Source organism: Aspergillus affinis (assembly GCF_023601865.1).
Source record: "Aspergillus affinis strain CMG 70 chromosome Unknown NODE_14_length_433147_cov_86_863592, whole genome shotgun sequence".
NCBI classification, from domain to species: Eukaryota; Fungi; Ascomycota; class Eurotiomycetes; order Eurotiales; family Aspergillaceae; genus Aspergillus; species Aspergillus affinis.
Window position 1 is genome coordinate 16,784 of NW_026515795.1, and position 14,638 is coordinate 31,421.

General features: G+C 49.4%; 5 protein-coding genes across 5 annotated transcripts; 3 read left to right on the top strand and 2 right to left on the bottom strand.

The window, feature by feature from the left end:
• Positions 1 to 5,500: 5,500 nt before the first annotated feature.
• On the top strand, positions 5,501 to 7,299 carry sclB (putative C6 transcription factor; the record flags this gene model as incomplete). The annotated part of the gene is made up of 2 exons (XM_053096965.1): positions 5,501 to 6,175; positions 6,292 to 7,299. The coding sequence occupies 2 exons, from the start codon at positions 5,501 to 5,503 to the stop codon at positions 7,297 to 7,299; spliced, it is 1,683 nt and encodes a 560-aa protein (XP_052958890.1).
• A 1,598-nt stretch (positions 7,300 to 8,897) lies between these two features.
• On the top strand, positions 8,898 to 9,410 carry KD926_002288 (uncharacterized protein; the record flags this gene model as incomplete). The annotated part of the gene is made up of 2 exons (XM_053096966.1): positions 8,898 to 8,961; positions 9,043 to 9,410. 2 exons carry the CDS (start codon positions 8,898 to 8,900, stop codon positions 9,408 to 9,410), a joined length of 432 nt encoding a protein of 143 aa, XP_052958891.1.
• A 34-nt stretch (positions 9,411 to 9,444) lies between these two features.
• On the bottom strand, positions 9,445 to 10,272 carry KD926_002289 (serine hydrolase domain-containing protein; the record flags this gene model as incomplete). The annotated part of the gene is made up of 1 exon (XM_053096967.1): positions 9,445 to 10,272. One exon carries the CDS (start codon positions 10,270 to 10,272, stop codon positions 9,445 to 9,447), a length of 828 nt encoding a protein of 275 aa, XP_052958892.1.
• Positions 10,273 to 10,959: 687 nt separating this feature from the next.
• Positions 10,960 to 11,629, top strand: KD926_002290 (major facilitator superfamily domain-containing protein; the record flags this gene model as incomplete). The annotated part of the gene is made up of 3 exons (XM_053096968.1): positions 10,960 to 10,971; positions 11,031 to 11,298; positions 11,454 to 11,629. 3 exons carry the CDS (start codon positions 10,960 to 10,962, stop codon positions 11,627 to 11,629), a joined length of 456 nt encoding a protein of 151 aa, XP_052958893.1.
• Positions 11,630 to 11,788: 159 nt separating this feature from the next.
• Positions 11,789 to 14,628, bottom strand: KD926_002291 (fungal specific transcription factor domain-containing protein; the record flags this gene model as incomplete). The annotated part of the gene is made up of 4 exons (XM_053096969.1): positions 11,789 to 12,294; positions 12,643 to 12,893; positions 13,170 to 13,937; positions 13,997 to 14,628. 4 exons carry the CDS (start codon positions 14,626 to 14,628, stop codon positions 11,789 to 11,791), a joined length of 2,157 nt encoding a protein of 718 aa, XP_052958894.1.
• Between the last annotated feature and the right edge of the window lie 10 nt (positions 14,629 to 14,638).

Sequence of the window (14,638 nt, forward strand, 5' to 3'; positions counted from 1 at the left end):
CAGAAATTTTCAACAATAAAAATATACATAATGAAAAATGAAGCACTGGAGGTGTCATATGGTCGTTGGCAGTTTCTCACCGGAGACAAGTATTCCGAGTATTCAAAGGCCAAGAAACAATAGTTCTTTACCATAGTAGACAAGAGAGAGAAGGAGATATCCAGTAGAATAGGGGCAGAAAGGGGAAGGAAGGGGAAGAAGACACGGGAGGGACATACCACGATAGACATCGTCTGCCGACTTCCTGACTCGTTATGGATGGTCAGTCCCCAATTTCACATGCGTCCGACGACTTCTCCTGTCTTGCCTGTCCGCACCGCTGTACTCCGTATACATCACAGGGACCTTCAGGGTCATAGTCGGGAGGACCCTTTCGGAAGATTATCTCGTGTCGCCCACGCAATTGGGACGTACCGCGTCAAGTGCCACGGGAAAAGCGGGTGTGTTAGGAAATGGGGGTGATACTTTCTCATTCCGCCATGGCCGGCGAATTTCCTGATGCCTCCCGGAGTCTAATCATTTTTTTTTCTTATTCTCTTTTTGTTTGTTTCCGGCCTCACCCGTCGAGGAGAATATTGACAATCAGGGGAATTTGACGGGAAAAAGCACAGACTGCAGACCGGCCAGGATCAGGGCTAGAAGTGACGGAGGGGAGACAGAGGAATTGTCCGCCGGGATTCAAGTCGGCTGCAAAATGGCATGATCGAGGAAATTAAAACCAGTCGACAAGGAAATCAATAGTCTATAGTCCAAACTCCATAGTGAGGATGAAACTGATAGTCGGCTTGAGCCTCGCCGGGAGGTGACAAATACCCTCGCCCAATTAATTCTCTCTGCTCCACCGGGTTCTGGCCCGGGCACGGGACCGCTAATCCCCTTGGAGGCTAGCGCGGATCAACCGGGATCACGGGGCCGCCGGTTCGCGTCGTCCGCCTTTTCGTGTCTCGTTCTTCAGCTTCTCCTCCATGTCTCTTCGGGTGACACCGCAGCCCATGTTATGTTGACTGACTGTCCTCAGGTGGTATGGTCTCACCCTGCACGCATCTCATTTTTTCTTCCTCTATCCTTCAATTCCTATCTGCATTCGACATCATCAGTCCCTGACTCAGGGTCTTGGCCTTTTCCTGGGCGGGAAAAAGGAGCCCAGAGACGGAGCTAAAGGGCTTTCTGGACCCAGTGGCTCGAACTATTGGCCCTCGTCGGCCCCTAAAAGGCAGATCGTGCTGATGTCTTCCGCTCCGGCCTGCATGAACCGCTTACTTTGGCTTAGGACTAGAAGTAAGAACAAACCATCCTCTCTCTTTCTTCCTGCCTTTCTCTCCTTTTAGGGCCCGACAAAGACCAAAGTAGATCATCTGGCCCCTTGCTGCTGCTGCTGTCCCCGCGTTCCACATTTTCTCGGGCTCTCCAATTTCTTTTTCCTTATGCTTTTTCCCACGTTGAAGGCCGAGAAACTGACTACGACGCGACAATTACGGGTTTGTCGCGATTTGTTCATTTGTTAATGGCTGTCTTGTCTTGATTCTCGGTTATCCCTTTTTATTTTCCATTCGTCTCGTTTCTTTTTGACCGTATCTTCCAGTACCTCTACTTTCAATCTTTTTTTTTTTTTTCCTGCCTTACAGTTGATCCCCCGCATCACAGCGTTCATCTCGTAGAACTGACTCCAAAGGGACTGGCGATACAACTCAGAGACAAACCAGAACCGAAAGAATAATAAGCAAAGAGTGTGGACAGCTCAGAGAATTCCCCAACGTGACTCAAGTTTGAATCTCCCCCTTTCAGTCCAAATTCACGACTCGGCCGGTTTGTACCGACCGGGTGAAAACAATTCATGTGGGATCTTCAAATGGGAAATTGGCACCCGAAAAGAACAAAACAAAGAATTCCCGAGAAAAAAAAAAAAAGATCTACTACTCCCACCGTTCCAGGTCATGCATTTACATCACTTAAAAAACCGTTGTTAATCCGCCGTCAATTGGTCCCTCCACTTTCCCATGCTGAACAGAGCTGGTGGGCCTGTCGCCCTCTTATCAGACGGGCCATTACTCTGTGCCAGCGGATGGATGAATGGCCCCTGGAGATTGTTCACAAATTGTCCGGGGCTCAGGTGACCACCAGCCTAGACTGATGTTTGTTCCACTGGTCAGGGCGCTGCTTGCTGCAGCCACATCTTGATCGAAAAATAATAATCTCTCCCTCACTTCAACCGGACATTAAGGACATGTGTCGAGGTGTCTCAAAGGCTTGACTGTCTTACCATGCAAAGTCGGTCGGGACCTCACGTATTTCACGACACAAGTCGTATGCCCAGGCCACCACTTGCCGGCCTGGTCTACGTAGCGCGTGCGGTAGAATCATCATCGTTTATGATGGCGACTATGGAGAATATGAGGCCATGATGATTGACACTGATCGTCTCTAACGGTCAGCTCAATAGATCTCTTCACGTCTCTATATTTTAAAGTTAAACATACGATCACGCGAGTTAGCTGAGCTGCAAGTGCAATCCTACATGGACTATCGTCGTCTGTTTCCTTTTCTGTGCAAGGGAACGGGAGAAAAACAAAATTATTACCACGTCAAAGAGAAAAAGAAAAAGACAGAGCGAGGAAAAAATGGCCTGACGGAACAGGCTGGATGATCTCTCAAAGACCATGCGTCGCCTATCTTCGAAGTACCGACGTCTTCCTAGGTCGGATCCCTCCTCCCCCCAGTCTAGACGGCATGCGATGCAGGTGGAACATAATCAGACACGCCAATGAACGGACTGGCAGGCGACAGCAAAGTACATTTTGAACACTGCCCAGCCGGGTGGGTCGGTCCATCGACTCCAGAGCCACTGCGGAGAATTGTTGTCTCTCATTCCAATGCTCGGGGCTATTGGGGCTGGCGTCATCTGTCAAGCACAGTTTCCCGTAAACCCCCTCCTTTCACCACGATGCTGTCCGGCTAGTCCAATTGACAAATAATGTTTGCGACAGGCAGATCATAACATCATAGGTGTCTCGTGCGTCTAGGGGACCGGTTCGTCGCCATTGTGGCTTCAGAGAAGGAATTCGGATCTCCTGTGGATCAGTAGAACGAACAGGTTCTGTCAGATGAACCAGTCTCCTACCACCACTTTTTACAGTAAAACGACGCTGCCTTCAGGAGCTATTTTCAGTAATCGCTACCAGGTCGACGATAAAACCCAGAGATAAAACCGGAGAAAAACAGAAACAGAAAAAAAGAAGAAAAGGAAGAAAGGGAGAAGACAACAAACGACGAGACAAGAGAAAAAAAGAAAGGAATCAAATGATTCATTGGATCCTATTGTGCCCAATTATGGAGCAAGAAAATGACAATGGCGGAGAAATGAATGGCATGAAGAGGATTCGCCGTCTCATGAGTAATGGGGCTTTTTTCTTTTCTTTTTCCGTTTTTTTTTTCTTCATCTCCATTTCCCCTTTCCCCTTGAATTGATGTTGGTTCTCATATTCCAATTGATCTTTGTGAATTTCTATGCTCGCTTGAACCGACATCCGACCGAGATAATCAGCCAAACGAAGGCAAGTGTCGACGAAGGGCCCTGACCAAAACCAGAGTGAGACGATCCAGGGTTGTCTGGATTTGGGAAGCTCCGCCCAATCCATTGGATTGACAAGCTTAAAATCCTGGCCTGCAAAAGCCCCCAACATCGACACCATTCGGTAGTGCCAGCTGACTATTGGCAATGGGATGCAGCGGGGCGGGCGCCGACGTCGATCCGTCGCTCCCTCGCCTTGCTTGCTCAGCTTAGACCTTTTTGGATTTTATTTTTTTGGTTTTACTATTATTCTCTTCTTGTCTTGGTATACGACTGTCTGGCCCTTTTTTTTCTTTTCTTTTCCTTTCTTTTCTTAGTCTTACCCCTCTCTTAACCCCTTTCGGACGGTGTCACTGACAGCAATGGCCATTCCTTCTCCCCCATTCTAATGCAAGCCACGGCTACTCCGTCTCCAGCATGGGCAGGAAGAGACAAATGGGAGATGTTCGTGCAGAGTAACAAGAAACAAAAAATTAAAACAGGAAAAAAAAAGCAGCAAAACGCAGAAAATTCTCCCCAAGTCAAACACAACCCAAAAGGACAGACATGTCTTAAGATTGAGCTCATTGGACTGGATCCCCCGGAGGATTGGAACTATTTCGCTCTTCCGATGGAAAATAACTCCCCTAAACCAAGCCAGACATACTCGACACCTCTCCGGAGGGAGGGAATTAAAAAAAAAGAAGAAAAAAAAATTAAAAAATAAAATAAAATGAGATCTACCATGATGGAGATCCAAGTCTATCGGCTGCTAGTCTCGCTGGCACTGGCCACCATTTATCCACCTTGGGTTTCCATTCCTTTTGCCGACCTGCTGAAGCCTATAAGCCTTGTTCATGGGGCCTGCAGGTAAAAATAAAAATAAGAAAAGGACCAGGATCCTTACGACCCTCCCCTCGTTTGAAGGTGATGTTCAAAGAAACTTGATCGCTTGACTTTTAGTGGCATCACTTTGATTGACGAGGGTTTCTTCTTTGGACTTGAAAATATCCCTGACCGTTACGTAGAGAACTAGCTTCCTATCCAGAAGGAACGAACGACGACGCTAGATCTGGGGGGGAGATCAGTATTTTCCCTTCCTCTCTCTATTTCTTTCCTTTCTTTTTTCTTTTTCTGTGGTGTGCAGGGGAAAAAATAATTGATTGAATATTATTTGGGAGGATTTTAATTCCCCCTTCTGACGTTTTTTCTCTCCGCTGGGCGCAACAGGCCAGTGTGATCCCGCCGGAATTTTACGCCTCACTTTCTACTTCTTCTATACTTCACCGTTTCTTCCCTCTGCCGTCTTATATCCGATACGAACCAACCAAACCAGAAATTCTTGGGACACATTCAAGACACTGGCAGAGGTGACGTTACCAGTTTCGAACAGGTAAGGTGCAAATTGGTCCCTGCGTGTATTTTTCTTTGTCTTTTCCCTGTCTTTTCGTATTTCTTTTCTTTTTCTTTTTCTTTTTTACCCTGTCAATTAATTAATTAATTTGTCTCCCCTTCCTTCTGCGCTTGTTCTTCTGGCTCCATTGATCGCCCACCATGCTGCAATAAATCATCCCAGGATGGAGACCATCGAAGCCATGGAAAAAACTGCCGTCACGATCTGGGAAGTCGTTGCTGATCATCACATCCTATTTTATGACTCCTCCAATGGTGACCGAGTACTGACTCGATTATAAGCTCCTGGTGGTCCCTAAAAACAGCCTGCCAAAGCGTGGACTTGTCAGTGATGACGGGCGATTGAGTCGGACACCTACACCTCGCACTTTACACGCACACACCGACTTCGCAGGTTTTAGAAGGGAAAAAGGGACATTTATTGCTTGGGCCTGCCAGATATGCTCCCGCTTTCAATATTCCACCCATTTCGTCCTCCCTTCCTGTGAACTCGTGTCCGTTCGTCGTCCCCGTAGACCCAGGGACCCCTATCATCACCAGATGCAATCATTAGTGCTTCCCCCTTCATCCTTCATCGCCACGGAATTTGGACATCCCAGATTCGATCCGGTACCGGACCGGCTTCCCTTGAATCTGTCCCGATCAACAAATGCTCGACGCTGCACTCCGCGGGACCTTCCTCTCCCTCGCTCTATGTCCGACTCGGTCCCGGCAGAGGACCCGCTGGACACTTCTGCAAACGTCCGACGATTTGGTCATCCGGAGCTTCCCCAGCCAGTGACGACTGTGGCCTCTTCGTCGGCGTCGTCAACCGCAGCCACGATACCAGCCGGAGCAGCGCCGGGCTCCCTTCTCATCTCCGGATCGCCCGCCACCACGGCGACCGTTCACGAGTCGCCCTTGCATCGCGTGGCCCCCGCTCAGGGTGACGACTTCTCGCGACCAGTCTTTGGCCTCGCTGATACCTTTTCGGCGTCGCGGTTACCACCGACACTGGGAAGTCAGGTCCCGCCGCCACCTCCTTCCGCACCGACCTATTCGCAGACGACCTTCGGGCCCTCATCGTCTCCGGCAACGGGCGCTCGTGGAATACCCCAGAAGCCTACGAGACGGACTAAGGCCCACGTTGCGTCGGCATGCGTGAACTGCAAGAAGAAGCATTTGGGTTGCGATCCGGCTCGACCTTGTCGAAGATGTGTCTTGTCGGGAAAAGAAGTAAGTCTTTTCGGGTCTTGGAGTCAATGGTTTCGACCGTTTATGCTGTCATGTTACGGTGTCAAGAAACGACCCATAAGGCAAATATGACAGGTAGCTAATCTTATTTCATGCAGGCCACTTGCGTTGACGTGACGCACAAGAAGCGAGGGAGGCCCCCCTTGAAAGCCGAAGAGGCTTCCCTTCGATCGTATCCAGCCCAAGTGGACAGTGGAGCGACGCCGGGGGGACTTCACGGACACCAGTCGAGACGCGCCATGCATCGAGCCACATCTTCCCGAGAAATTCGACCGATGACAGACCTGCAAATCCCCAGCGGACCACCCGGTGTGATGGGACTCCGAGCAGCGCCCATGCCGCCGCACAAGTGGCCGCCTTCAGTGTATCCCTCGAACCTCGACCCAGCCCTAACGATGCAAAGAAACATCGGCCACAGGCGATTTTCCTCATCCGGCTCGGTTCAATCCATCACGTCAGCCTCGCCCCCGGGTTTCATCCCCATCCCGGGTGCATACAACCCTGCGCTCGGGCAAGGCCGCATGCCCGTCGGGGTGGCAAGACCACTTTCATCGTACGGAAACCAGGCGTTCCATCCAGCCGCGTCACCTCCGCAATATCAGCAAGCTTACGGCCATCCGGTGTCTTCACCCTATGCCGACAGTGCGAGAATGGCAAATCGGATGGCAATGGGCGAGCCGCCCATGCGAGACCCCCGGGAATCCTATCTCGAATCGCCCGTTCGACTGCCTCCGATTTACCCTCCGACGATGGCTAGCCCGAGCTCCGGGTCTCAGCAACCCCACCGATCGAGTGATCCCTATTCGACGGGATGGTCTCCGCGGGCTCGCGACGAAGGCTTCGAGCCTCGACAACCTATGGCAGGCCATGGATTTCTAGATCCGATTTCGCCCGCCAGTCAGATGCGCCAGGCAATGTCCGAGGTGAGCTATGGCGAAACCGTCCCGCGAGCCTTGAGCGCCGTCGATCCTGCCGTTCAGCGTCATTCCTTGCAGCTGTCCTCTGGACGAGTCCGTGACGAAGAGCCAACGACTGAAGCTGATGCAGGTGAATCACGGCCGACGAAGAGGCGGAAAATGGCCCTAGACGATATGGTGAATGGCTAAAAAAAAAAAAACGCAACTAAAAAAAAAAGATCAATAAACAAGAAAACGGAAAGAGAAATAGAAAAGCCAAACTAACCTACGCAATCTTATCCTGACGACGACGACCGGAAACTTGCGCCTCCACTCTCTTGTTTTCGCCAACCCTCCTTACATCTCTCTCTCTCTCTCTCTCTCTTCGATTTCTGAAACGGCCAGAAACCCACCAATCCTTGATATTGTAGCCGGCTCTACAACGGTTAATGATCATAATGTATATTCTCCTTTGTTTCTGCGACAGTGATATTGACAAAAGCGTTTGTGCTATTAGCATTGGCAATTGGTCCTACTGTTTACATTAATGCCTGTCTCATATTCCCATTCCTCGCATGGCTCACACGGATTGTTCTTTCTTTCTTTCTTTCATTTGTGATTTAGTAATATCCCTAGTCATCTACCTACTACTCCCTATGTACAGATTTCGCCAAATAATTAGGACCGATCATGCTCATGTTCATGTTTTGTATCCTTCTATCCTTCCTGCTGGAACTGGAGTACTGCACTTCTTCCATCTATTCTCGTTTCTTTTCACTTCTTTTTCATTTGTTTGGAGATACTTTCTTTTGTTTGGAAACCGTTTTTACATCATTACATATTTTATCATGTCATATCAGTTCAGATAATATCATATCACTGCATATTATATAATATCTTGCATGAGCATCGGTCGTTCGGAATTATTGTTCTTTTTTCCCCTCATTCCTTTTGTTTTCTCGTTGCATGGTCTTGTTTTTGTGGAGCAAATTGATTGATTGATTTAGGGGATGTCTGACAATGTCTTCATCTTGTTGATCTTTCTTTCTTTCTGAAATTTATTGTTATGGTGCATTCGGTATTCAGTGACTCGTCTTACGTGGTGGTTGGTTTATTTCTTCAAGGGCCAGATACCTTGTAGAATAGTTAGAGCTGAGGATTGATTCTATTACTAGGATAGATGTCAGTCTATCCTGCATCTGTTGTTTATTAGGGATGAGGTGTGTTACATTGCATTGCATTGCATTGAAGCATTAGGATACTTGGTTCTTCTTTGTTGTTGATGTTTCTTCGTTTGTCAGAGATGGCGTTCACTGTTGGGTTCATTTCTGTGGGAGTTTTGGTTTTGTTTATTACTTGACATTGTTAAGTCGTTATGAAAGTTAGTTGTTCATTTATCTAGTGCTTACTGCATAGACTTTTTTAGGTTCTACGTGGGGAGTTAGCTGTAGCTTTATGCTCATACATATTTAAATGCACGAGTGCATACGTAATTGTGCAATTATGTGATGAAGGAAAATAGTACTCGACGATATGTTATTAACCTAGAAAATCCCAGGATGTTTCCATTATTGAATCTTTCTGCCGTTGCTCACTATGTAATTAATTCTTCATTGATTGACTTTTTAGGTCCGATGGCCTGAGATTCTGCGTTTTGCGACCCCTGGGACGGGGAGGTGACTTTCTTTGATGTCTGTGACAATGCCCCGACTGCGGGCGACCTCGACGAAGTAACGGGCAGCGGGAAAAAGGACTTCCAAGAGGGCTTGTTCATGTACCCATCCATACTACCCGATTCGGAGCAAACTATGGTCTGTCGATACATCCGTGAATGCATTCTACGCATGGGCCTCCGCAGTGGCGTTTTTCACTGTGAGACACGCGTCCGAGACTCCTCTATGCACTACGTCCAGGACAGCTAGAGCCGCATTATCGACTTGGCGCCAAATCCAGCTACCGCCGGTCGACAGCCCAGCGTATTCCTTCTGGAAATAAACCCCCGAGCGCCGGGTTACATCGGTTTGTATGCTTCTAGCTGGACCTATGGCGTGGACCTATGGGCGCTGTACATGCTTCACTGCGTTGGAGACGAGGCCCGATTTCGCGCTCTCTCTACACCCTTCACCAACGGTGCGCAGCACGACAGTGCTGTTCTACTCATCATGCCAGAGAAACGAGGTATACTACGGCTCCAAGATCCAATGCTGAGACTACAACACGAACAGCCTCATTTGGCTGCTGCCGTGCCTCTTTGCCTAAACTACTTCCAGGTGGGACAGGAAGTGACGCCACCGGACAAAACGGAGAACGTGTCCGGATGACTGATGTAGTCCGTCCGTGCTTGATAACCGGGGGTTAGTTGCTTATCTGCAAACCGGACTCGTCGTGGAAGGTTTCCATAAGACCTATGCTGTAGTTCATCAGATCGTCGACGGTACTGACACCGCCCAGCGCCGAATCCATAATGGTGCCCCCAGTGACAGGAGGTTGCGGCAGTGGATAGTGTGAGCTATCGTCCAAGGCGGCATATGGGCTTGCCAGGCCTAAGGCAACCGAGGTGCACATGGGATCGACTGTGATATTTTCCATTCCTAGAGGCGTGTAAACCTTCTCCTTGAGATATTGGGCGTATGTTTTGCCGCTGACACGCTCGATGACTTCACCAGCCAGGGCATAGCCCCAGTTGCTGTAGGCCCATGAAGCACGAAACTGGCCAGTGTTGGGGAGAGCGTTATAATATGGTAGAATATCTTTCTTAAGAAGCAGGGTTGCTTCTGCCCCTTGCCACCAGTAGTTTGACCGGCCGAGTCCCGAGCGATGGCTCAAGAGATCAACAATGGTAAGACTCTCGGTCACGGTGGCAGATGTCGTCTGCAGCTCGGGGATAATTCTCTTGATCGGCGTATCCCATTCCATCTTGCCGTCTGCAACAAGCACACTGATCGCGGCTGCGGTGAAGGTTTTGGCCATGGTTCCGATGGGAAACCGGGTGCTTCCCGTGGCCACCTTCTTGGTCTCGAGATCCGCGAAGCCGAAACTCGTGCAATAAATGGGCTCACAATGGTTAGATACTGCAAGTGATATTCCTTGAGCGCCGGCGACCTTGAAAATACCTTTGATCATGGGCCCAAGCGCCTTGAGCCGCTGTTGAATGGCAGCCGTATCATCTGGTGACCTGGTCATGTTGTCGCGGAGTCAAGCCGACGGGCACCGACTGGCTTAGCGGGGAGAAGGACATATCGGCCTCGATCATTTATAACCAAGTCCCACACGTTGTCATGCACAGTGAATGTGCGAATCCGATGTCCGAGAAAGAGGAGACAGTCTCGGGCGTCGGAGATCGGGGTCGGCGATCGGAGTTGGCGTAAACCGTTATCAATCTGTGGCGTCTGTCAAGCCCCTTTATCAATCAGCACGCCTTACTCTTTTTGGTCCTTGACTGTGGCGTTGGGAACCGTGAATCCTAGGTAACAAAGGATAGTAATGTGTAACTCCGCTTGGACAGTTCCGATAAAAAGTCTTACCTTTGACTTCCGTGACCCCTCACTCCTTGACCTACCTCTTCATCTCACTTCACCTCACTTCACTCAATCAACAACCATGGACAATAAGAACAAACCTATCACCCCGCAGGACTAGGACAACAAGGATAACACAGAGAACGTCACTCATACTGTGGACGTCGAAAAAAGAGACTTGTAGCAAGGTAACAATCACAACGAGAACACTTCTGGAAATACAGAGGTTGGTTAGGATGTGGCGTTTCTCGTCACCTTCGGCCCTAGCGAAGTAGAAGATCCCTTGAATTGGTCCAGAAAGCTGAAATGGGGGGTCACTGCGGCGGTTTCTGATACGGGCTTTGTGCGCATCATGATCTCAACGGTATATCCAATCTCACAAACACAAACTAAAGACATATTGTGCTGATGAACTCTCGGTAGATGATGGCACCTGCAATCAACACCATAGCAGAAGAGCTACAGATGTCTATCACCGAGTCGACCATGGCCCTGTCGGTCTACGTTTTGGCGACGGCCTTTGGACCGCTGATTATCGGTCCTCTCTCAGAGATCTATGGTAGAAAGTCAATCTTCCACCTGACTAATGTTTGGTTCCTGGTGTGGAATCTCGTCTGCGGCTTCGCCCACTCAAAGGGTCTGCTTATCTCCGCTCGTTTGCTAGCGGGGTTCGGCGCCAGTGCAGTATACAGTCTGTGATACGGTGTGCTTGCGGATGTGTGGGCTGCCGAGCAGAGAGGACGCTCTCTGGGTTTGTACCTGCTCGTTCCACTTAGAGGGTCGGCCCGATCGTGGGCGGATTCATCGTTAGATATTCTACCTGGCGATGGATGTTCTGGGCGACAGCCATTCTCCAGGTCGTTCTTGAGTTATCCTCATCACTTTTATTCAACGAGAGCTACGCGCCACTCCTTCTTCTTCGTCGCCTAGCCGCGAAGCTGCGGAAGTACACGGGCGATCACCGCTACCATGCCGAAATCGAGAGGCGCGAACCAGGCCGTTCGCCGTTTTGGAAGCTGTGACGCAGCCTGTCTCGTCCTCTCAGTCTCCTAGCATTCCATCCAATAATTCAGATGCAAGCCATTTTGGAGGGCATTAACTATGGCCTGCTTTACTTCGCCCTCACGACTTTCTCGTCCCTTCACGTATCAGCGTATGGCTAATCTGTTGAAATATCTGGTCTACGTTACATTGCCATCTGCATTGGCACTATCTCGGGCTCTCAGCTCTGCGTCCCGCTTATAGACTATGCCTATAAGCGCATGACAAGTAGCACCGGTGAAGCCCGTGTTCCCGAGCTCCGCATCCCGCTTCTGCTCTCTGGTGTTATATTCATGCCCATCGGCTTCCTCATTTACGGTTGGGCTGCGCAATACCGTCTTTTCTGGCTTGTCGTCGATATCGGGGCTACTTTCTTGTCTCTCGGCATGCAGATCTTCGATACCACACTGCATGCATATGTTATGGATGCCTTTCCCGAGCACGTTAGTTCCACATCTGCTGCGACTCAGGTGTTCCGAAGCCTGCTGGCATTTGCATTTCCTCTGTTCTCTGACCATCTTTACAACTCGCTGGGGTATGGTTGGGGGAATAGCTTGTTGGCGTTTCTCTCGTTTGGTATCGCGTTGCCGGCAACGGGTATTCTTTGGCGTTTTGGTGCCAGGCTTAGAGGTAGACGGCAGTCGAGCTATTAAGAGAAATCAGGGCATGGGTTGCACTTCCCGAGGAATGGCGCTCCAGAAGAAATCTTAGCCTCCGCGAGCTAGATTCTTTGTCACTTTGGCTAAAGATATACGGGTCCACAATACGAAGAGAGTCTTATAGTTGCACATATTTACCTGACTGGGCAGGCTGCGGGGCATCGTCATTAAATTACTCCGACTTTGCGTTGTTGTAACTAGTAATGAGCTTCGTCACTTTCAATCGACTTTAAGTACTGCATTCTACAGGCCTCTGAGCATAAGAGAGATTTTTCATCAATGAGTGGTCTGCACAGAGTCCTCCACAAGTCCTGATGTCATGTCTTGGTGAGTACCATTACCTATTATCTGCTGCACAGCTTCGTATGCCTGGTGAATCTGCATTATATAGCATGCGAAATGGGTGTCGGAGAACGCGAAGCCTATACTTTTCTGTTCCTGTGCTAGGCACATCTTGCTGAACAGAGCCATGATACTGTCCGTGATTTGTTTCTTCAAAGCAGGTCTTTTAGTATCATCACTGCGTAGCTCGACATAGCAGCTGGCAACATAGAAGAGCCATAAGGGCTGGACATCGGCTCCCAGGCTAAGGACGTGTTGTTCAATCATACGCAGCGTAGATTTGACAAGCTTGGTCCGAGCGTCCAGGCATATAAGGAGCGAAGTGATGCCTGCTTGGGTTTAAGAATATGTTTTCCCGATAGTCTGTTTGGATGATGACAAACTACCGTAGTTTATTGCCCCTTCATCGAGGAGACACAAACATAAGCCTGCCCGTAGAAATCTCGATTTTCTTAGAGCGATTAAACTGAATCCTTCGTGTTCAATAAGCTCATGTATCTTGATAATTGGGCTAGCTGACCGTATGCAGATAAATCGTTGGAACTCTGTGTCTTCGAATTCATAGATGGTCGTGCCTTTCGGAATAACGAACGGGAGGTGAAGTAGAATCAGCAACTCATGCAGGTATAGATCCAAGACTGATCGATATATTGGGCCTTGTTTACGCCTCGAGACCTCCGGTGTATGGTCCGCCCAGTTCGGTATACTATCAATTTCCTCGAATATTTGTCCCCGTAGATGTCTGATTTGGCATTGATCCACTGGATTGTGATTCTGGAGGGTATTCACGAACTCATTGATCTTGTAGCGAAGAGGTCGTATTCTGTGCGCAATCATTGCAAATGAGCTATCTGTAAGCTGGTCTTCCGGCCGATCAGGGGGCTCCAATTCGGTGCCCGAACTGTAATCATCGTGATTGTATCCTTTCGGCTGCCCAATATTGGTGAACAGATGAGAGGCCATTGATTGGACGCCACGTTCGATACACGCCGCGATATCCAGGTCGGAAACGGCGGACCATACCTTCCGGCGTAGCTCTCGCTCATAGACAGACGCGGTGATTCCAAAAAGCTTCCAATCCTGGTGAAGTCCATTCGAAATAGCATCAGCAAGAAGGGTTTGAGAAGATGTGTAATGGTCGTCGCGATCAATGTCATTGATTGTCTTGGAGAGCAGGACCAAGCATCGCAGTTGGAATGCTTCGACCGTCGTGCTTTTTGCTGCGTGGTGGCCTTGCCATACGTCGGCGGCGTGCAACCATTCGGCAGCTTCCTTCCCAGCAGTAGAACTGTCTCCGTCAAACGAGAGCGGATCGTCCGCCAAGAGACACCTTGAGCACGATATGACAGCGAGGATGATTGCGTTGAACCAAACCCAGCCCCTATGTGTCCCATCCCAATAGGCTTGGTACTCGTGCCAGAAGGAGGGAACATGGAAAATGTCATGAATCCCTGTAAAATGGTTGAAGTAGGACTCCAACAGGCAACGGCAGCGCGCTTAAGTTGGGAGAGCTCTTTTAATGACTTCTCCAACCACATCCTTCGCGTATGCGGGTAGAGGCTGCTCTGCTCCGCATTAGGCGTGTATGAGAACCATTTCGGAGCCCCAAGTATGTGATGGTCCTCCGCAGCTTGTTTCATAAATCTGCAGAAATCCTGGAAGCAGGTTATTATGCTCGTCGAGTGGCTGGGACCTCGGAATTGGCCATTGAAACTCTTCTTTTGGCCCGACAAGGGTTGCCCTTGCTTCCGCGATTGAGACGAGTCGATGGGGCTCTCGTTAGTATTTACCGCTTTGGTAGGGGGGCTATCAGAGTCCATGTAAAGCTGAAACTGTAGCCAAGGGCTTTCCTGGAAGTTGTTGTCGATGAGCGAGGGGTCGAAGTTCTCGAGTGCTGGGGTCAGCAACTGGCTCGCAGGAATATTCGGAGACCAGGTCTGAATCTGGTCAACACAAGCCATGTCGGTGTCCGTACCCATTGAAAAATGA